At 40.5% G+C, this 21,886-nt stretch overlaps 1 protein-coding gene across 2 annotated transcripts in view; it reads right to left on the bottom strand.

The window, feature by feature from the left end:
* Window positions 1–21,886, bottom strand: part of efr3a (EFR3 homolog A (S. cerevisiae)) — a 171,573-nt gene that overhangs the window by 26,636 nt on the left and 123,051 nt on the right. For both annotated transcript variants that reach the window (XM_038717238.1, XM_038717237.1), the window contains 7 exons: window positions 17,954–18,032; window positions 14,415–14,550; window positions 9,116–9,283; window positions 8,748–8,862; window positions 4,357–4,408; window positions 987–1,159; window positions 765–840 (listed from right to left, as the gene is read on the bottom strand). In XM_038717238.1, coding sequence (XP_038573166.1) covers window positions 765–840; window positions 987–1,159; window positions 4,357–4,408; window positions 8,748–8,862; window positions 9,116–9,283; window positions 14,415–14,550; window positions 17,954–18,032 — 799 coding nt within the window. The remainder of the gene's footprint in view (window positions 1–764; window positions 841–986; window positions 1,160–4,356; window positions 4,409–8,747; window positions 8,863–9,115; window positions 9,284–14,414; window positions 14,551–17,953; window positions 18,033–21,886) is intronic.

Below are 21,886 nucleotides of genomic sequence, written 5' to 3'. Positions count from 1 at the left end.
TAAAGAGAGCGGAGGTAACATCCAGAGACAAGTTCCAGCCTGTGGTTGTTCTTTCAGGTGTATGACGTGTGGGTAAAGGTTACAGCCCAGGTGTGATTAACAGGCTAACAACCTAAACTGTGGGCCCTTTTTGGAAATGTCATTTTCTGATGGGAACCGGGCTTTTCCTGTCAGGGTCAATGAGCTCTGCAACCTCCTTGAATGTGAACTTTGAAGATGCAACCACATCTTACTCAAGTAATCATTTCTGCAAATTTTATTTTACTAACCCGATCATTTGTGTTTCTTCAGTTCTGGTGCCTTATCTTTTGTATTGGTTCATTTAACTTATTAAGTGGTAGGCTTGATAACGTATTTCACTTTTTTTCTACAAGCCGACTCTTACTGCACGTAACTGTTTTTTATAAAAAAAAAAAAAAAAGCTTGACATGAATGAATTCAGCCTGATCAACCCGGCATTTTTAAAGGAGCAATTTACATAACTTTGTGACGCCAGTTTATGTCTACTGGGTAAGAGCGATGGGCATGCTCAAAAGATTTATATTTTGGATGGGCAGTTAGTGTTTTTGGTTAACTATGTGACAATTACAAACAGCTAACCACATGAGCGACGGACAGAAGTTGTGAATTGAACCATATTTGACACATTTTGGCAAAAAACGGTGACGGTGGAAAAGTGTTGTGTTTAGGTAGAAGTCTGAGAAGTTTCTGTTTCGATCAACCTGGGTTGCACTGGAACAGCAACCTCTGCTTCAATTTTCTACCTTCTTCATGAATGCCACATCTTGCTTGGAAATCTTCTCTCTTTTAATCTTCAATGCTGCAACATTAGGAATGATTCTGAAACAGACAAAATCAGAATTACATCATCTTTTAATGGGAAACCAATTATCGAATCCACTGGTACTACCGACAAAGTGCACTTGAGTTTCTAATCCCTTATGGTTTTAACTGTTTATAAATAATCTGACATGTTAGGTTTGTACCTGATGCCGCGTAGCTTGGCTCGGTTGTCATGGCGATCGATGATGTTGTGCAGGATCTCCAGCACCAGCTGCCTCAGCTCACTATCCTCCATCAGCGAGATGGAGAAGAGCGGATCCAGGAAGGGAGGAGGCAACGCAGCTGCCATGGACTTGGACTTAAAGCCAGAGGTTACCTGAGGTACAGAGGGGGGAAGAGAGGGGGAGTAAGGTGTGAGCAGACTTATCACAGCATGATGCGATTAATCCACAGGGATGGTCATTGAGAAACACTGCTTCAACAAAGCTTAAAGGTTACGTTCACAAGTAGCTGAAACTGTCCAAATGTCGACCTTTTCTGTCGTGCGTGACTCTGATGTGATGGGTTATGATCAGTGTCCCACAGGGGGGGATCAGATTCTGATTTGGAACAGCTTTTATGTAGGTTTTTGCCAGCATGAGTGCACTGCTAACAAAAGACAGCCTCCCTGGACTGGCATTTTATTCAAAGTTTTCTAACTTTTAAAAACCTCCTCAAATGTTGATCATAGCTATATAATGTGTACTGCCAAACTGAGGGTGAGACAGTCTGTCAGGACGTGATTTGAAAAACCAATGCAAATATGACTCCTGACTTTATGTACTGATAAAGCAATTGTTGAGAATATAAAAGAAAATTCCTATAAGAGTATTGTATTCTACTTATTTGTAGCGTTATCCAGGACCTTTCCAACAGAGGTTTTGAGGATGTGCACCATGTCAGTGATATCCAAGTTGTGGCTGAAAGCTCTGGAAAATGTCCAGTGAGTGAACCCCGTAATAAGATTTATTTGACATCTTATTTTGGTAGACATCTTGATTTCAAACCAGCAGCTGAATAAAAAGTGCCTAAAATGCACAACAGTGACCCCGCTGGAGGCCTTTGTTGCACCGTGTTCTACTCCTCTTCTCCCCAAGGCATAAAATGGATAAACTAATAATAATTTGAAGGTTGAAGTGTATTAACACAACTGTCATATTACTCAGCAGCAAAGTATTCATTTTCTTGCATTCATTCCTCAGATAGACACATCCTAACTACGGTAGCTTGTCTGCTCTAGCCTTTCCTGAGTGCTTCCCACATCACATGATGTGATGCAGCTGGTGTTGGATGCAATTGAGACTAAAAATAATCCAATCACCAAGGATTCTCTCCAAACTTTCAGGCAGTTTCCAATACTGGTTCCAGTCTGTGGTACACTGTGCTGGCTCCCTGTAGCTTCTACAGTCCTTCTACTTGTGTACAAAGCTCTCAACAGCTTAGAAAGTTATGTTCCTTCATGAGCACCAACATCCTCTACTGTTGGGTTTTTAGTTGCTCAAAACCCCACCAGAAAGACAATCTGAGATGCAGCTTTTTTCAGCTATGCTCCCAACTTGTGGAGCTGCCTACGATAGAAACAAGTGGAGAGCGCTGTTGAATTTTTTAAACAGCAATTAAAAACATATCTTCTTTATTTAGAATTTTTCTAGCACCACTTCTTACCACTTCCATGCATCACATGGAGTCTCACATTTTTGACATTTATTTATAATATGAGGACATATGGAAAAGATACACGTAAACTGCTACATCTCCAGTTCCTGCAGTGTTCTTATGTTACCACTCTTACTGTCTAAAATGTCTCTCTGTGGATTTCATGTTGAGTGCCTCCAGTTGCGTTCACACCTACCTAATATGAGAGAGACCAAACCAGCAAGTGATTCAGCTTCTGCCTTCACCCTGACTGGCAGCCCTCAAACATCTGGGTTTGGCCCTGACAGTCTGCAGTGTCACAAGAGATCACAAGCTGACACCAATAAAACACACACACACACACACACTGCTGCCCCCCCTCTGCTCGGCCCCATCTGCCGCTGCACGGCGTTATAAATATTTTGACCTTTCACCCCTCCTCCAGCTACACTGAGAAGCCAGGTGGTGGCGAGGAGGGGAGTGAGAAGAGGGGTGACGAGGACAAACAGACGGCGTAATAAAGAATGTGCACAGACGGCTGCAGCGCATGAGGATGCTGCAGGAAAACAAGTGAGTGTGTGCGTGCTGCTGTGGCTTTGAGAGGCATGCATGTGTGTGTGCATCACTGCTGGGCGTGTTGGTGCCACCTGTGCCTCCTCATCTTGGTCTCTTACAAAAGAACATAATGAAGGAGAGCGCAACGTCTTTATGGAGGATTGAAGTGTTAACCCTCAACTGTCAGACCTATAAAATGGCCAATATCAATAAACAATAAAGACTTTATGAAAGTGGAGAAGATGACATTATGACACAAAAACTGACTTTCATTTTGAAAATGAAGATCTCTTTAATTAAATAAAAAGAGGATTTGTCCAGATAACAGAAAAGGTTTAACCAACTGTGTTTAGAAGTCATGGTTCATTTAATTGTGATAAGATGATTTATTACATAGATACTCTTTTCATTATCTGCAATTCCTGATACAAATGTACAATTCAACCACTGTTCAATACAGAGGAACTTAAAGCTGATTTTTATCAAATTAGGTGTCATATATTTCTAGATTTTACGTTTTAGAATGTGTCAAAATAATGCTTTGATATCACCAATTACCAAATTAGTTCACGTGATTATAGAGCTGCAACAATTAATCATTAGTTGTCAACTATTAATTTAATCAGAGACTATTTTGATAGTCGATTAATCTGTTCTCAAATGTGAATATTTCCTGATTTCTTTCCTCCTCTATGCCAGTAAACTGAACATCTTTGGGTTGTGGAAAAAACATCATCTTGGTCTTTGGGAAACACTGATCGACATTTTTCACCATTTTATGACATTTTATAGACCAAACAACTAATCAATTAACCGAGAAAATGATCAACAGATTAATCGATAATGAAAATAATCATTAGTTGCAAGGCTATGTGATTCATGTCACGTTAGGCTAATCGAGGTAAATGTGAATTGTTATGGTCACATGTCAGTCATAAGCTGAAGTACTGCCCACCAGTCAGGGAAAATGATGAACCATCTTAGAGCAGTGAAAACACTAAAACAGTAAATCTAGCTGCCTTTAAGTTAATACAGTATATACTAAAAATGAATAATCATAATTTACCCTCGAGTTCAAAGCAAGTCCCAATTATGAAGTGTGCACATATTGTTAAATGTGCTGTTAAGTCCCCAAACTTTGCCATATATCATGTCGCCCCATTATAAACATAAAGCCCAATCAGAATGAAAAGCAGTCAGAGATGAACCAACTGTAGAGTCATTAAAGACTCCTCGAACAGAGATTTTACACTAATGAAAGCATGATGAAGTTGATAAAACAATCTGTTGATCTGATCAGTGGGCAGACTGGTTGCTGTTCAGACAGTACAAACGGGCACTCACCATGATCAGAGAGCTGAGCAGCATGGTCTGGATCCGCTTGGTACCCTGATGCCTGAATGACCACAAATAAATTAAAATTAGACAGCAAATGAAGAGGACATCAAATATTCTCAGAACCAAACAATGATATAAAGTGTCTTTTTTGTTCCTAAATGGCAAATTAGTACTCAACACACACACCCACCCACACAGAGCGCCAGGAGAGCAGCTGTCGCTATAGCTGAATTATAGAAATGATCTCTTGAATGAAATCTTCTTATCAGTACCTGTCGCATTTTTTGTAACAGATGAAATGTCCCTACTCTGCCTTTAGTGGACGCTTACACAGATAACGTATATACGGTATACAGTACTGTGCAAAAGTCTTAGGCCTGTGTGGAAAAATTATTTAAAGTAAGAATGCTTTAAAAATAAACATGTTAATAGATGGCCCAAAATGTATTCTGCAGCATGACAACGACCCCAAATATACAGCATATGTCATTAAAGCAGCAAAAGCAGAAGAACAAGGAGTCCTGGAAGTGATAGAATGGCCCCCACAAAGCCCTGATCTCAACATCATCCAGCCTGTCTGGGATTCCATTAAGTGAGAGAAGCTACACTGGCAACACTGTTTACCTAAACAATCAGGCCAATAAAGCTAATTGAAATGAAGTGAGAAGGAACTGAGGCTGCCTAAATCCACAGGACAGAAGATGTTTGGGCCAACCTACCTGAACAAGTGTTCCTAGAAAAGGGTGGTCATACCAAATAGTGATTTGATTTAGATTTTTTTCCTGTTCATCCACGCACACACGCGAAGTGCCGCAACCTCAGCTTTCTTTCGTTTAACAGCAACTTTAATTGCGTTTTATTGTCTTTGGTTTTATTTTGTTAAAAGTTATCAGTCCGTTAAGTTACACTAGTTTTAATTCAAGAACAACCAAGTTCTTTTTAAGCCTTATCTGTCGAGCTAGAGTTGGAATGGCCCCACTGCAAGTTCCTTCAGTAAGCAGACAAAAGAAGGACCTCCGGAGCAATTCCCTGGCAGAGAAAGCTGCTGGCCGACGGTTTTAAGCTATCGTAACCGAGAACGCACGGAACTCCGCCAGTGTGAGGCCGTTTTACCAGCAACCCGGCTGGGAGAAATGACAAGCAGTAAGACCAAAACCCTGCATCCTGTGATCAGTTATGTCCAATAGTGTGTTAATCCATTATCTTTAGTCCTTAAACTCCTAGACAAATTTAATCGAGGTAGTATCATCTAACTACTTTCATTAGTTCTCTTCCGCCGCATGAATCAAATTCTCCCCACAATAGAACTCTCATTGTTTAGCCATTGTTTATTTCTTGGATGTATATTTAACCGCATTTTTATATTCACCTTAATTGGTTAATAAATTCCACAGTAATCACAGGAATTTTGTGTGTGTATTGCCTGTCTCCAAGTCCCTGCCACGAGAATTTACCCCTTCGATATGAGACTGACTGATTGATTTAAGATAATTGAGCGATTATTAACTAACTGATCACTAGTGAATAACTGTATAATTATTAAAATGCTACCTAGAGGTCCGGAGACTCTGGGTGAATTGGATCTCCGGTGGTGCCCCACGAGAGATTTATGAATGAATATTCTCTGAATATTATAATTCATAATTTTGTATTAATTCTCATAAATTTATTAAAACATAGTAGTCATGCTACAATATAGCACATTTAAAAACAACACTAGTTGACCAAAGTGCTTTCCACAATAGACAACAAATATACATGACAACAGTAGAAAAAGTAAAAAATAAAATAAATGTCACTACTCAACTCTGTTTGAAGGCCAATGAATAAAGATAGGTCTTTCGCAAGGATTTGAAAGTGTCAGGAGTTTGGGCATTTCTTATTTGAAAAGGTAAAGTATTCCAAAGATTAGGAGCAGCTACTGAGAAGGCTCGGTCACCTTTGGTTTTTAACCTGGATCTGGGGACATCAAGGAGCATCTGATTGGATGAACCTCAGTGCTTTGACGGGAGTGTGTACATGTAAAAGTTCTGATAAATAAGAAGGTGCCAACCCATTTAAAATTTTAAAAACAAGCATTAAAATCTTAAAATCAATCCTAAAGCGGACAGGAAGCCAGTGGAGTGAGGCTAAAACAGGGGTAATGTGCTCACGCTTTTTTTTGTTCCGAGCTGCGGCATTCTGGACCAACTGTAACCGATGGAGAGACGACTGATCCACTCCAACATACAAAGAGTTACAGCAGTCTAGTCGAGACATTATAAATACATGGATGACTCTTTCAAAGTCTTTGTGTGGCAGGTTAGGGCTTGGAGGGACAGTGAGCCTGTGGTCTGCGAGGAGGAGCACGGTGTACGTTTGATTTGGGATTATCTGTTCTTGCACTCCTGAGGTCAGAGGGATTAGCTTGTTTTTCTTTCTTTTTTTTTGGAGGGGGTGGGGGGTGGGAGAGCAGCTGTCGTCTCAGTGACCAGGGAGCTGGATTTACAGTGGGGTGTCCAAGAGGTGAAGTGAGGACAGATTAAGACACAATTAAGATAAGAGTGTAAGTGCAAGTGTATCTTCATTCCCTACACACTGCATGAGTGTAGTGTTTCATGTAAAACTGTTTCATGTGATTTGTTTTGTTTCACCTCCTTCAGTCAACAACAAAAAAAGCATGAATCTAACTATTTGTGTTAAGTTGAAACAGGTTAATACATTCAGCTGATTATTGTAAACAACAACAATGAACAGGGATCCAAGAGGAAATCACATAACTGAGAATTTCTTTCTTAATGTTGGGTAGGTAGTTCTAATTTTGTTTTTCTGGGTCTCAGGAATAATATCAGGACAAACAAAATGATGCAAGGCATAGGCTTTGCTGTTTGGTGTTGGATGTAAACAACCTTTTTGGCCATTTTAATTCCATTTTTACCACATGGTACCAGCTCGAGTCACCTTTGTTGGCTTTCTAGGGAGAAGTTGTACCTGGTACTTTTTTTCATATCACCTCCATTGAGGTTCCAAGCAGTTTAATGAAAATTGATGGCGGAACAAACGTTTTTGGAGATGAGAAGCTCCACAAGTGCCGGTGGGGGAAGCTAGCGAACTACTTACAGCTCATAGCAACTTGTGAGGAGTTGTTTTGGGCCATTTGTATGGCTTTACTGGATAGCATCAGTAGAGTGATGACAGGAAAGAAGGGAGAGGATGGAACAAAAGTTGTGTCTCATGGAGCCCTGTAGCCATGGAGGAGCCCTCTTTGTACCCAAAAAAGTTGAGAACAACTTTTCTAATCGTGCTTTGACTAAGACACCAAACAAGCATATTTCCACAAATGTTGGTTTTCCTTTTAAATCCTGGAGTGACAAAAGACATTACTTCTTGCAGTGAAAAGTACTTTTGAAATAAACTGTTAGAAGACAACTTTTGCTAGCAACTGAGAGAGCTGGCCACCTTGTGTTGTGGTGCAGCGTTATAGAAGAATTACAACAGCAGATACCTTTTGATGCTGTTTATTCATAGTTTTCAGTGACATGCGCGGTGACCTGGAGGGCAAAACAACGACCAACATAGCAGCTCACACCGCGACTGCCCCTAGGAGACGCCGCAAAAGCAGTCAAATTTTATTTGGATCACCTTTCCACTTGAGAAAAAGAAAGATATGAACACAAACTGCAAGGATATGGGACATATCTGATCCATATAATGGTACAGCATCCACTGCCGCATTTCTACCGTTCAAAACCACCAGGTCCCTGCTGCCACTCGACTGCGTTAATGTTTAGCCTACCTTTACCTTCTGGGGAATCCCTCACCTCCTAATACAGCTCAGGCTTGTCTCGATTAGTAAATCTGAAAACACAACAACCATCCAGCATTTTGGCAACGCAAAAAGTAACAAATTCAAATTAACAGTGTATTACTTGCATATTGGTTGGCAGGCAATGGAAATTAATGTCTTTTTTCCCTCCAAGGGAGCGTTTTCATTGGAGTGTGACGTCACGTGAAAACTATGAATTGCTAATTAGCTCTGAAGTAAACAGTGGAATGGATGTTTGGCTGGTGCCTCATTCAATGTCAAGGGATGCCGACTGATTTATGCACCAACGGGACACTTTTAAGGATAAAATATAATTCTCCCCCTTTGAGTGCTCATTATTTCTCAAATCAGAACACTGGACTTATGATTTAAAGAGCAGCTGTGGTAAAACCAGGGCCATGTTTCTATCACAAACCTCAAACAGTTCGGTATGCTCTGTGTCTGTTACCTGAGAAAGAAAATACAGAGTGGAGCCAACACGTTCAGAGCCAAACTGTCTCTACAGTGGGCTTTTTGGGAACTGTGAGCTGATTGGCCGCAGCAGCGGCATGTGGGAACCCCAGGGTCTCTGGATGATGAGTGTGTGACTCACCCAATCTTGACAGTGTCCAAGGTGTGGCAGGGGGTCCCGTACACTGGCACTTTGCCCATGATGAACATCATGACTTCAGCTCGCTGGTAGTCTGGGAGGTTTCCACCGAAAAAGCCTGGCAGGAGGAGAGCGATGAGTCAGCACTCGAACACGAGCCATTTATCTTTGTAGGAGAGTTAAAACACATCCTTCCTTCTACTTATTCTGATGTATTTACTATCACATGAAAACGAGATTTTGGTTTGGATGACAGAGAGCAATGAGTCTTTTGATGTGGATACGGGCACGTGAGGATACTTTTAGGATACACATACATAAAAATATGAACTTATACTATAATAAGACAGGAAGTAAACAGCCTGTTGTACCGATGGTCTGAATGATGGCGTTCTGGACGATTCTCTCTTCGCTCTCTTTCCCGCGGCCAGAAGAAACACTGGTGCTGGAGTTTCTCCTCGAGCTCTCGCCCAGCTCAAAGTCCACGCTCATCCTCAGGTGTTTGAGCAGAGTGTTGAACACCTCCAGCACTGTGGGACCTGCAAGCAAGCATGCGCACACACACACACACACACAGAATGAAAAACTGAGCAGAGAATTGAGAAAGCTTCTCTCAACAACTCGTACTGTTGTGCGCCTGAGCAGGGACTACAGGGGAACTACCAACTCTTTTTCTGTGCGACAACATGACTAAATCAGCGACAACAGTCAAACTTTCCTCAGCAGCAGTGGCTGACAAAAATTCTTTCTTTAATTTGAAAGCACATTTTAGAAATGTTTTAGTCTCATTTAAGCTGGTAACATCTGGTTTTCCTCTTATTTCTACTGAAGTACCTTTAAGGTTTAAAAAAATCAGATATTTACACAGTGTCTGACAGCACAATATATAAAGTCTGTATGTATGTATTGTTTCAGATCATCTTTGAAGCTGTATGATGTTTAAATTGACTCAAAAAATGGCTGCACAACTCCATCAAATGAAAATGATTTGTCCATCATTTTATACACATTGTCCCAAATTTCAACCAGACATATTTGGGATGTTTGGAAACTAAATTCATTGAGTAAGACTTTAAAGCAGAGGTCACTAATAGGCGGACCACGGTCTGGATCCGGACCTAGCCGCCGTCCTCTCCGGACCGCCGACCTACAGCCCATTTATTATTGAGACTTACTACCTCGTGACGGAGCGTTTCTATTTTAACCCGCGCAGCTTTTCTAGCATTTACTGTACTGGTTTAGAGGACCAGGAAACTCACAGACCAATCGCATGTGCTCCAATCGTCTCATGTGACGCTGCTCAGCCAATCAAATCTGTGCATACCGATGCTTGCGAGTCGAGTCCTCGAGATTCACCAGAGACGTTTTGGAAACACACCCGCATTGAGGAGACGAAAGATAAAAGAGATTTCACATGACTTTTAATCAAGAATGTACAGATTTTTACATGTACATTCCTCCCACGGGCAGTTCAAAACCAGAATATCTCATAGATCTCCAATATGCTAGCTGGAGCTCAAGTTTCTCACTGAACAACAGAAAGTAGGAAAGTGGTAGCTCTGTAAGAGGAAATGAAAGAGAAGAGGAGGCATTACAGCTGTTCATTTGTTATGATGTGTTGAGTGTTTATTATAAAATTGGTTAAGACTACACTTCATCACTTCAAGCTACACTTTTTATTTAATTTATTCAAAAAAACTAGGCAGTTTTACGTAAATTTAGAATTTATTATTAGAGTAGTTATTATTTATTATCCCTCCAGTTTGATGTGAAAACTGACTGAAATATTATTTGATTTGACAGTCCGTTGTTGACTAAAAACATGTTGATACAACTATAGGTTATAGTACTGAATGATAACGCAAGTTCGTCGTTTTGATGTTCCGGACCTTTGCTTCAGGAAATTTTCTCTAACTAGACCTCTTTGAAATCTAATTGAATACCCCTGCTTTAAAGGATTCATTGGGGGTTCCAGAGAACTCCAGGCATTACATATGGACATAAACTGCAGAAAGTCCCCAGTAACAGATTTCTATCTGTGCTGTTGGTCATGTTCACACGTCTTCTCTGGTCCAGTTGTCTTAATTCACTCTGTCACAAAAAGCAACACCTCAGATTATGACAGTCAGTGCTGCCTGGCTCACCCTTCCCGCCTTTGGCACATTACATTTCAAAAATCATGGAAACAACACTGAGAAATCCTTTCCAAAAATACTTTATATGATACAGACCACTTAAAAGATAACAAAAAAATGTATAACAATTGCAAGAGATTATTTTTCTAAGAGAGCATTCAATCTTCCCTCATTCTAGTAAAAACATATAGAAAAGGTTTATATTTAAGCCCCTTTGGGGTTTCTGTTCAAATATTTCTGGGTCTATGCCTGTTCAACAAAGATAAACATGTGAATCAGAATGAATTGCGAGCTGCTGGATAAATTTCTTTGTTTTAATTGAGCCAGGCTAGCAGTTTCCTGCTGCTTCCAGTCTTAAGCTAGGCTAAGGACAGCCAAGGATACATCTCCACTGGTCACAGAAATTAAACTGATATCCATCTTCTCATCTGCAACATAGTAAATGAAATGATTTCCAAAAGCTCTCTTGTCTACTGAGGGAACATTACATGGGTCTAGATACAGCATCACATCACTGTGCTATTCCACAGCCCCAACACTCCGACACAAAATCACACCTGGAGATACTGTGCTTGGATTTGTCTGTGATGTTGGAACAGTACACTGTGGGGCTGTTGCTGTATTGTTAAAGGTTATTATTTGATGCTGAGAGCTCTACAAACTAAGTTCTATTTACCAAAGTTGTATTGGGGGTGAAAGTCTCAAAACTATCTTCATGGACTGATGCCACAAGAAAACATGCTCTTCAACAGATTTAATCTACACATAAGAAAATCTGTGTGTTTGTAATGTGTGTAAACTGATCCCTTTAAGGTGATTGCAGGCTGCTGTATTGGATTTCACTTTCACTGCTGTCTCTGTAATTCTGGTCACTCAGTGAATGTTTGTATTAAATAACATCTGTTGGTGTAAACACAGACCTTTTGTTCTCCTGAGATAAACATGCATCTAATATCTACATTGTGATACAATCTGATGGAGCTGGAATTAGTTTCCAGCAATTTTGGCCAGGACTCTCTTAAAAAAGAGATTTCTATTTTTTCGGAGAAAATCCTTGTTGTACTGTATTGGTCCGAATATAGGGGTGCAACGACTAATCGACATAGTCGACAAAAACTGATTATTAAATTTGTTGCCAAGAATTTAAAAATCGATTTGTTCATGACGTCATCGGGCCGTAACGACACCGTCAGCTTAACAGAGTAAAGTGATGTGAACAGTAACGTTACTAAAACAACATCAGAGCTGCAGTAACACCTCCACAACCTAAAGTGAAATGCTGTGTGGCAGCATTTCACTCTTCACTCAGCCAGAAAGGTCGTGAACTGCAGCAAAGCGGAGCTCTCCTGGAAACACAGGAGCATCTGGAGAGGAGGCGCGTAACGTCGTGTCTCTGTGGATGATGAAGACACCCCATTAAAGCCGTGTTACTTCACGTTATAAGATGAAACGTTTTCTATACAGTTGGTCAGTTTGATTGATTGTTACAGTAATGGTGCTGTGAGTAGCACATAATTATGATGCACAACATCCGCGTTCACATTCCAGACATGCCCTGACTTTAGAGTCATAAACGATGCATCGCTCATGACGACATTCAGCTGGAGAACATGTTGCTGCCAAGTGCCAAGATTAGACAACACCGGACAATTTCATATTTCTAAAGAAGAGAAAACTGTTCTTCTGTGCGTGAGGCGGTGGCTTATCCGCCTCAAACTCCCTTAAAAAAATCACGGCGTTTTGTGAGTTGTTGAGTTTGGGGAAACTATATTTGTTGTGAAACGCTGTCTACTACAAATTCATTATTATTGATTCCCTCAGTTCGGCAACTGAAATGCATGACGTTATTCCTTTCTTTGTAAACAGGGTCAGTTCGCCCCGGGGGGTTGCAGTACTGGCGTGAAAGCTCCATCACTAAACAGCAGATCAGCTGCTTATCAGGATGTGATTTTAGTGGAACTTTCTGTTGCTGCAGCAGAAACGTTCATTAAAAGATGCATATTTGAAAGCGGAAATTATTTTATTGTCTTGACTGTTAATTAGCACATGCCTAAAACAACCTCAGGTTTAATTTAAAGGCTAATCGCTAATCGCAATCATAAAAATAGTCGGTAGTTGCAGCCCTATCGGAATATAAGAGTTTTTCCCCCTAGAAACTTGTCTTATGTTGTGGGTATAAGACTTTAAATGTTAATATACACCCATAACAACAGATGGCGCCAAATATCGGCAAAGCGCATGTTGCTCTCCTCACTGAAGGTAGGTCAAGTTAACCAACAGCTGAGGAGGAGTTATGATGCCAAGGTAGTTGATGTTTTTAACACCTTTTAAATAAAAGAACGTTTAATATCTTTTTAAATATAATATTAAATTACATTGTACATTTTATTTAGCAGTAATCTGAATGTGACCATTTTATTAAAAATATGTTAAAAACAACAACCTTCCTGGTTATATTTTATTTAATGTGTTTTTAATAGAATTCTTTTCAAATAAAATTACTTTCTTTATAAAAAGAAGATTTGGTCTTCAGAAAGTATTTTTCCAAAAATGAGTCTTTAAAAAGGGAGGCAGGTCTTATATTCAGACCAATACAGTATATCATATAAATCATGAAATTAAATATAGTAAATGTGAATATTCCAAAAATCTGAATGTTACCGTGTATATATAATGTGTATTCTGAGTCTAGGTAATTTTGTAGTCAGTTTATTGTATCGTTACACTTTGGCTTTGTGTTTCTGGTGTACATAAATACATTGTGATTACCCAGGATGCTTGTTAATTTCCAGGTGTGTGTGTGTGTGTGTGTGTGTGTGGGGGGGGGGGGGGGGGGGGGGGGGGCTGTAGAAACTGCTCTATATATTCACTTCACAAATCTAACTACACTGTCATACTGTACCGAGCCACAGATTGGGCAGAGTCGGGCTTTCACTTTCAAAGGCGTACACATCACTTCTTTTGGACTCTTGGATCATTCCTACCCAGAAGGAAAGTTGTTTTCCCCCCAGGCAGAGGCAGTAAAACACAGGTTGGAAGAATTCAATAAAAAACATCAAATTAACGAAGTTGTTTCATTTTTTTCCTCAAAGTAATCTAAATAAACTAAATTTTAAATATATTAAGCCACCTCAGTGGGAATGTAAAAACACCTTATCAGGGTGGACGGGTTTCCCTGTGACCCTGGGAGCCGTGTTGAATAGACAAAACCTTAGCCTATTTTAAATTTTGTGGTCTATTTAGTACTGGAGTTTTATTGTTCCAGCAAAATAGTTCACTGTTCTTAATGGCAATTGTCTTAATGAACCTATAACGAACCTGATAGTGCTGAAAGCTCAATAAACTAATATAAAACAGAAAAAAGCAGCACATCTTGAATGGTTGAACAGGACTTAATCAATTGATTATCTGAATTTTTGGAGATTCATTTTCTGTCAACAAATGAATGAAGTGACAGATGACATGTAGTCTTTTCTTCTATCATCTCCTGAGGAACTGGTCCGGCAGTGGGAACCAGTATGGTCCTGCAACTCACCCACTGAGCCTTTGGCAGCGATGGCCACCGTCTCCAGGAGGACCTGGACGATGCCGGCTCTGACCCGCGGTGTGTTCTTGTTGTTTGTGTCGAGGTGATTCAGAACCTGCTGGATGACGTGGTGGGAGTGCTGAGCCTGGATGATGACAAAGACACAGAGAGGATTTAAGGTGAATCAACACTAATCATATTTGGAACAACAATAGAGTAAAGTAAAGTAAACATTGTATTATTTTATCTAGATATTTAAACTGAGAAGGAACCAGAAATCCAGCACCCTGTCGCACACCTCTACTAACTTTATACCGTCACAACATTTTGGTCAATGGACTTTAAACAGGTAAACTCCTTGAATGTTTTTGCAGCTGTTAAACAAAGACATAAAGTGTCAGTGAACTTTAGAGGTGCTGGCAGGTGGATTTTGTTACCTTTGAACAGAGCCAGGCTAGGCGTTTTCCCTTTTCCAGTCTATATGCTAAATGCTGAATCCATCTACATGTATTTAGCACACAGACAAGAAACTTCTTCCGCATGACAGAATAAGATAAGATATAAGAATAGTTCCCAAAAAGTCCTGTAAGATGTTATGTTTTACAAGAGCTGTGTTGAAGTTTTTACTTGCAAGTATTTCAGAAAATCTTTACGCAAAGAATTTTTCACCCTGAACGGGGCCAAGCAGCAACTTGGTTTGCAATCTTCTAGACATAGTAACAAATGCTCACTGTCAGATCAATTAACAACTCCAGTGACTTCTTGGTGGAATTGGTGTCAGTGTACAGTACTTCAAAAGAGATTGGGGGATGGTGAATGTGAATGGGTGAAATCTTTGAAAAGTGAACATACTATGGCAAGCAGAATCCAGTGGGTGCTTCTCTTAGCAGAAAAAAAGCCATATTTCCTGTTATATTTCAGGGTTTTTTTGGATTTTTATTTTTTTTTAAGGGCCAATATGTAGTTTCAGCACAGCTAAATGTTTTAGATGATAATGAAACGGTTAGTGAGCTCTAAATTCAATCTACATTGAACGTAACAAAGCAAATAGCGGTGGATCCGTGCTTAAGTACGTTAGCTGGCTGCTCCTGTCTTGCATCAAGGCTAATATAAACTAATCGCTCCACATTTGGACATCCTTTCTCGCAGGCTAAATCGACACTTTGACATAATAACGGTGGTACACAGGATAGAAATGTGGATCGGGTTAGCTGGTGAAGTAAAGTGGAAAGCTATAACGCAAAATATTATATAAGGTGATCAGATTTCTAAAATGAAAACTGGGGATATTTTTGGTTTGGTGGTCAGTATGTCATAAAAAATATGTTATTATATAAGACATAAAAAAGGGGGATAATTGCGGTTTTATAATCTGTCAAATATAACCCTCATGAATATAATCAAGTCATTTCTGGGCAGAAATAACCTTTCAGTCAATAAGTAGAGGCTGCAATCACTGTCTGGCAAGTTCAATACTGCATTTTATGTGTTGTTTTGGCCAATTAAAGGTATTTTAAGAGGTAAAAAGTTCTAGGTGAGGTATAATCTGTCAAATATAACTCGTCTGAATGAAATCAAGTCATTTTGAGGCAGAATCTACCTTTCTGTCAATAAGTAGAGGCTGCAATCACTCTCTGCATTACATGGGTTGTATTGGTCATTAAAGTTATTTCAACAGGTAAGAAGGACTGGATTGGTCGGTACACAGCAAGTTAAATAATGTAGAGTCATAAAGATAATTGCAAAAGAGATTTTATATATAACTCAGCAGTAAGTCATGTTAATTATAGGCTACAGTCTGTTTTTCAAATATAAACAAGGATATTAGACATAGGCCTACCAAACACATATTCCATTGGCAACAACAGGCTTCTATTATTGTTTATAATCATGTCATGCGTGGTTACGTTATAAACTGCAAACACTTATTTGGCCAATATTGTGATTATTCTGTTAAAAGTTTTCTCACCAGATAACGTTAGTAACTGCTCAGAGTTAGCCGGCGAGCTAACGTGACTCTCCGCGACTCCACCCTTTCTGATGATGACTGTTTTCACCGGCGTTATCTGATCATGTTTGGCCTGATGGGCTTCAGCACATAAAACGTTTGTGTTGCTTTTATCATAACGTGGAGTTTATGTTGGAGTCTGTGTTTTGCTGGGAGCCGCTTGTTTTGTGGTGTTAGTAGACTGCATTTCCTTAGCCGTGGTGGTGTTGTTGCTGTAGAGAGAGATGCGGGTGCGCGCACAGGGCTACATCCTGACCAGATGCCTTCACATTCAAAGCAGAATAACAGGCGTGTCCTTCATTTCTAAGTGCGGCTACAGCTCACTGACAAAAAGAAAGTAAGAATTTCATTTATTAAAGTGATTTCATTGAAAAACAACATATAGCCCCTTTAAAAGTGACATGACTGCAGTACATCTAGAAATCACTTTTTGCATCTCCCCTTCTTTGATGGATTTCACCTTTTGCAACCGTTTGAGCATTCGTGCTTTAGAAATCAACCCTTAAGAACAAATCCTGATGTTTAACTTTAATATTTCAGATGACCTCGAAATGCAAAGATCATCTGCAGCAGCTGCTTTAGATTTTTCTTGTAAAATGGTCCAAACTCGGTCGTTTCCCCCTGAAAGCAGAATGTTCAACCGTGTCTCTGTAGGACAAACCCAGGGTGCGTTTGTTTTATGTTACCAAGATCAAACAGACGCCCATGCCCGTCTACTGGCAGACAGACCAACCCCCCCCCCAGACAGATCAGAGAGACAAAACTCTGCAAACTCCTGTCACGCACTAACAGAACACATGTACTGGCGCACAACAGCATTGATCCGTCGGTTTAATGGGAGCCAGTGGGACTATGACGCTATGCAGCCTGGATGAAAGACCTTCTGAAAAGCAGAATTCAGAGCAAAACAAGGACCCCAAGAATCGCATCAGCAGAAGTAGTTGCACAGGAAAAATAAAAAGGAGAGTGGGTCTCAGAAACACAGTGATCAGCTGTGTTCTCCATCTGCCTGTTGTGACGACCCTGTGGCTGTCTGTTGTGTTGTGCTGGTTTGGCGTCAACAGGGTCGTCAGGAGATGTGGCTCACCTGTTCAGCCAACTCTGCCCCCTCTCTCTTTTGTTTCCCACGGCACTATGCACCACCCCTGGGACACGCCAGCTCTTCATTTTTTACCTATTATGTAGCTTTTCCTTTTGCACTCACTACATTTTATACTCATGACACTCCTGCCTTGAAGTTTATGTTTAGTTGTTACAATAAAACCATTAAGCTTATGTTTGCGTAAGCTTCCTCTCTTTGTTACAAGCAGGAGGCAACTTGTAACACTGTGGAAGCTTCAGGGACGCTGCAGACTTCAAGTCTGGGGTGGGATGACAGCTCGTCAAGATGACTGACAGGTACTTGAGCGAGAGCCAGAAATACGAGGGCAGGGCTAACCTAGTGCTCCGATGTAAAAAGTTGCATAACATACCTTTAAAGTAATGCTGATGTAGTACTTTAAATTCTATTTAATTCAGGTGTAACGTGTGTGTAATGTACCTGGATGGAGTACATGGTGATTCTGAAGCAGGAAACAGCAAACTCATTGGGGTCCCACAGGTGGTGGTTGTCCAGGTGACTGAAGACAGAAGAAAAATAGTAAATTATTAATTTTCTCACCCAATCAACAGTGGCATTAAAGTGTGGAGAGACAGACAAGGACAGAAACAGTATTGTTATTGTTCAGAGCTGACAGACAATACCGCAGTGTCTGACTTCACCACATTTATGTCTGTTGCATTTCAAAGGAATGAGACTGAGGAATATGTTGTCCAGTTGACATCATGTCTTACAAATGATGTCAAAGCACTTCATATACTGACAGACACTCCTGCACTCCTCATCAAATGTGAGACATTTACGTTCCTGACAAGGACGGAGTGAATGGCTGCATGAGTCCACTTTTTGATTCCTGTTTCCTACCAACAGTCAATGCTGGTTTCTTTTAACCATGATTCCTTTTGGAAGGCAATGGCAAATCAATTAAATTATATTTATATAGCCCAATATCACAACACAGTCTGTACAAAACCTGTTTTATCATTTAATTTAAAGGACCTTGGTCTGTGCTGAGTCCCGGTTATGATGTTAAAAAGACTACAATATTTACTTAGACCAAAAAAAAAAAATCCCATTCTCAACACTTTGTAGGGTGGTATGTGTCATCCTCAAGCTCAGGTCCTCTGCCAGAGGCCTGGGAGTGTGTTCTGCACAGTATCTCAGGACCTATCCACACTACTCCGTTTTAGTTTACAAACGGAGAATTAAAACATATATGATCTCCGTTCACACCAGCATTTAGAGCTGATCTCAGTCTACATTGAAGATTGAAAACGCACATCTAGTGGCCGTTCACGTACTACAGACAAAGAACCACACCAGATTTTATTTTACATGGACCAATTACAAGCTGGGAATGTTAATGAATGTAACACGGGAGTTAGGCGGAAAACAGACTGGGAGTCGTGACAAAGTAAATACGGCAACATACACAGTACAAGTGTAGACTACAAGTGTTATTTGCATGCTACAAATAGCAGCATCGTGTTTCTACATTGCATGACTTACAAGACCCAATCAGAGAGCCAAACGACAAACAACTATGTTCCTGAATGAACTTAAACCTATCTTTCATTTTTCAGCCGACATATAAACCAATATAATTACAGTATATCCGCAATATCCATATTTTTCACCATCAGGTGTAGAGCTGTCAGATGTCAGGGTTTGAGTTTTTATAACAAATAAATCTTCGATCCATAAGGATATAGCATGCAGTATTGAGCAAAATAATCATAAATATCCTTTAAACCATAATCATGTTGCACTGCCTGCAGCAGACTCTTGGATAAAAATATAATATAAAAAATAAAATATTTTTATATATATATATATAATATAATTAGAAAATGCAGAGGAGGAGCAGATAAACAAAAAATTAAAACATGAAGAAAAAACCAAAGAGACATCCCAACAATGACCTTTGAAAATATAAAGAGTAAACTCATATACTTAAACTTTAACTTTGAGCTGAAGCCACAGAGGTGAGATCTACATGAGGCCAAAGGTTTTATAAAACATCATGTGGGTGTTGAAGAAGACATGATGATATAAGCGGCAGGTGGATGACGACAGATTTACTCATCTCTGTGGGAGCCAACCTGCAGCCTCAAGGTAAACTCATCTATTACATCCATCCGCTATTTATGTCTGCGCAAACACACAAAGGCAGGCAGGAGATTGACTTATTCACCCACCTTCTTACAGTAAGAGGATCTCCTGAAACATGTGAAATGATACCCAGCCATGCATTATATATGATAAAGCATTCGAGGATGATTCAGTTTTAACATACTGTCACATCAGCCATTTTAAACAGTCTGTCAGGATTGACACTAATGTTAGTGAATGAAAGGCAGAGAAAGGAAGAAGGATAGCAGGAAAAAAAAGAATGGAAAGAAGTAGAGAAAGGCAGGAAGAAGGGAAAGAAAGGAAAGAGCAGAGGACATCGATAACAAGGACTGGAAGCTGGTTGTATGAGAACAGTTCACCAACATGACGTCAATCCATACCCCCAAAACACCCCACCCTGTTAACCCCAATCCTTGCTATTTATAGTCTAAAGACTCCCTCTTCCTCCTCCTCCTTCCTGCTGGAGCTCTGCAGGGGGAGAACTGGCTTTACCCACAGACACGCAGACAGACAGATGAGAAGCAGGGCGGCTGTTTAATCGAGAGAAAAATTAAAGAGCACTCTGTCTTTCTCAGTCATTCTAATATGTCCACTCGCTGGGTTTACAAAGGAACAACCGCAACAGAAGTCGTGGCAGTTTCTTTGTCTGTCACTGCACCAGCAGATGTGGCGCTGACCTGCAGGGGGCGCATGGTGCCAGCGAGTCAGTGGTTGGAGCTGGAGGGGACGCTGGGAAGATGCTGCCTAACACAAACACTCATTTACAGTATCAGACTGAGAGTGTGAGGGTGACACAATAAGTCCAACAGACCTCTTTAATATCGGTTATTGGAAGCTGAAGGTAGGTGTGTGCGCGTGCTCTGCAGAGCTCCTGTGTCAGGTGTCAGACCTGAGACGAGTGCTGACGTGGTGTCAGAGAGGACAGGAGGTGTCACTGGGTAAAAGGATTGTGGGATTGTCTGACTGTGGAAACACACCTGACTGCAGCACAGTTGCCTTAACACTAGATCAATCAATTCAATTGAATTATGTTGGCTAAAAAATGTTAAAACTATGGACTACTGGGGGGTGATGGAGCAATGGATAAGACCTGGGATCGAATCCACTGTGAAACACCATTGTGTCCCCGAGCAAAACACTTAACCCCTAGTTGCTCCAGGGGCGTGCGACCTCCTACATACATAGCAATTTTTAGTCACTCTGGATAAAAGCCTCAGCTAAATGAATAAATGAAAATACTGCCCTTCACAAGTTCCTAGAGACCAAAGTGATGGTGAGGATTTCAAAAGCCAAAGAATGTATGTATAAATGACACAAAAGCAGCTCTACAGAGATGTTAAGCCTCTTTCAGCTCATTTAGAGTTTTCCTTCAGTCTCAGTGTTTCCAGCAGCAGGCAGCTGTTTTCATCTAAAAAGCTCTGATATACCCACTGGACACTAGAGCTGGCCCGAATGTTATTTTTTGAGCTTCAACGCTTCAATAGTAATTAAGAGCGAATAATCGAAGCATCGCCCCTTTGTTATGGCAAGGCTAGCAGACCCAGGTGCAGGACTAAGAAAGGGAGGAATATTTATTGCAGGTTTAAAGGATCGGATATTGAGCAGCGGAAGAGCGAGGCAGAGTGAAAATAGCAGAATCCGGTAATAGTTTAGGCGGGCGGGGGTCCAGGCGGAGAGCGCACGGGATGAGCGTAGGCCTATTTTCAGTAGCAGAACTTTCAGTTTTAATTATAGCGACAAAATGCTCTTCTTCTACAGTCGGCCTAATATAATTAGGCTTTTTTAAATACGTTCATTGTGTTGCTGTTTTTTTACAACCTACAGTTTACTGATTAATTTTAAAATGTAGGAAATTTAACTGACTGGCGACCTGTCCACGCCCGATGTCAGCTGGGATTGGGTCCAGCCCCCCGCAACCATGTAAGCAGGATAAGCGGTTGATGATGGATGGATGGAAATTTGAAATCGAATGTGTACCCAACGGTCGAATATTCGGGTCCAGCCCTACTGTGTTGGCATTACCTGCTGACCCAAGGTCATTGAAAAGTCAAAGAGAGCACTAATGAGAGGGTCATGTAAATGTGAGGTTAGCACAAGGACTGCTTTCAGGAAGGAGAAAAGAGGAAAATGAAGAGGAAAAGACACTGAGCTTTAAACACATTAACTGAAAGAGCTCTGAGGGAAAAAGAAAACCAATGAAACAAATTGGAGGAAAGTGAGGGAGAGAAAAAATTATTAAAT

Source organism: Micropterus salmoides, unplaced genomic scaffold (genome assembly GCF_014851395.1).
Source record: "Micropterus salmoides isolate LMB-PRFRI ecotype aquatic unplaced genomic scaffold, ASM1485139v1 Ms_hic_scaffold_14, whole genome shotgun sequence".
Lineage (NCBI taxonomy): Eukaryota > Metazoa > Chordata > Actinopteri > Centrarchiformes > Centrarchidae > Micropterus > Micropterus salmoides.
Note: the sequence above shows the minus strand (reverse complement) of the source record. Positions and strands in the feature narration are given on the sequence as shown.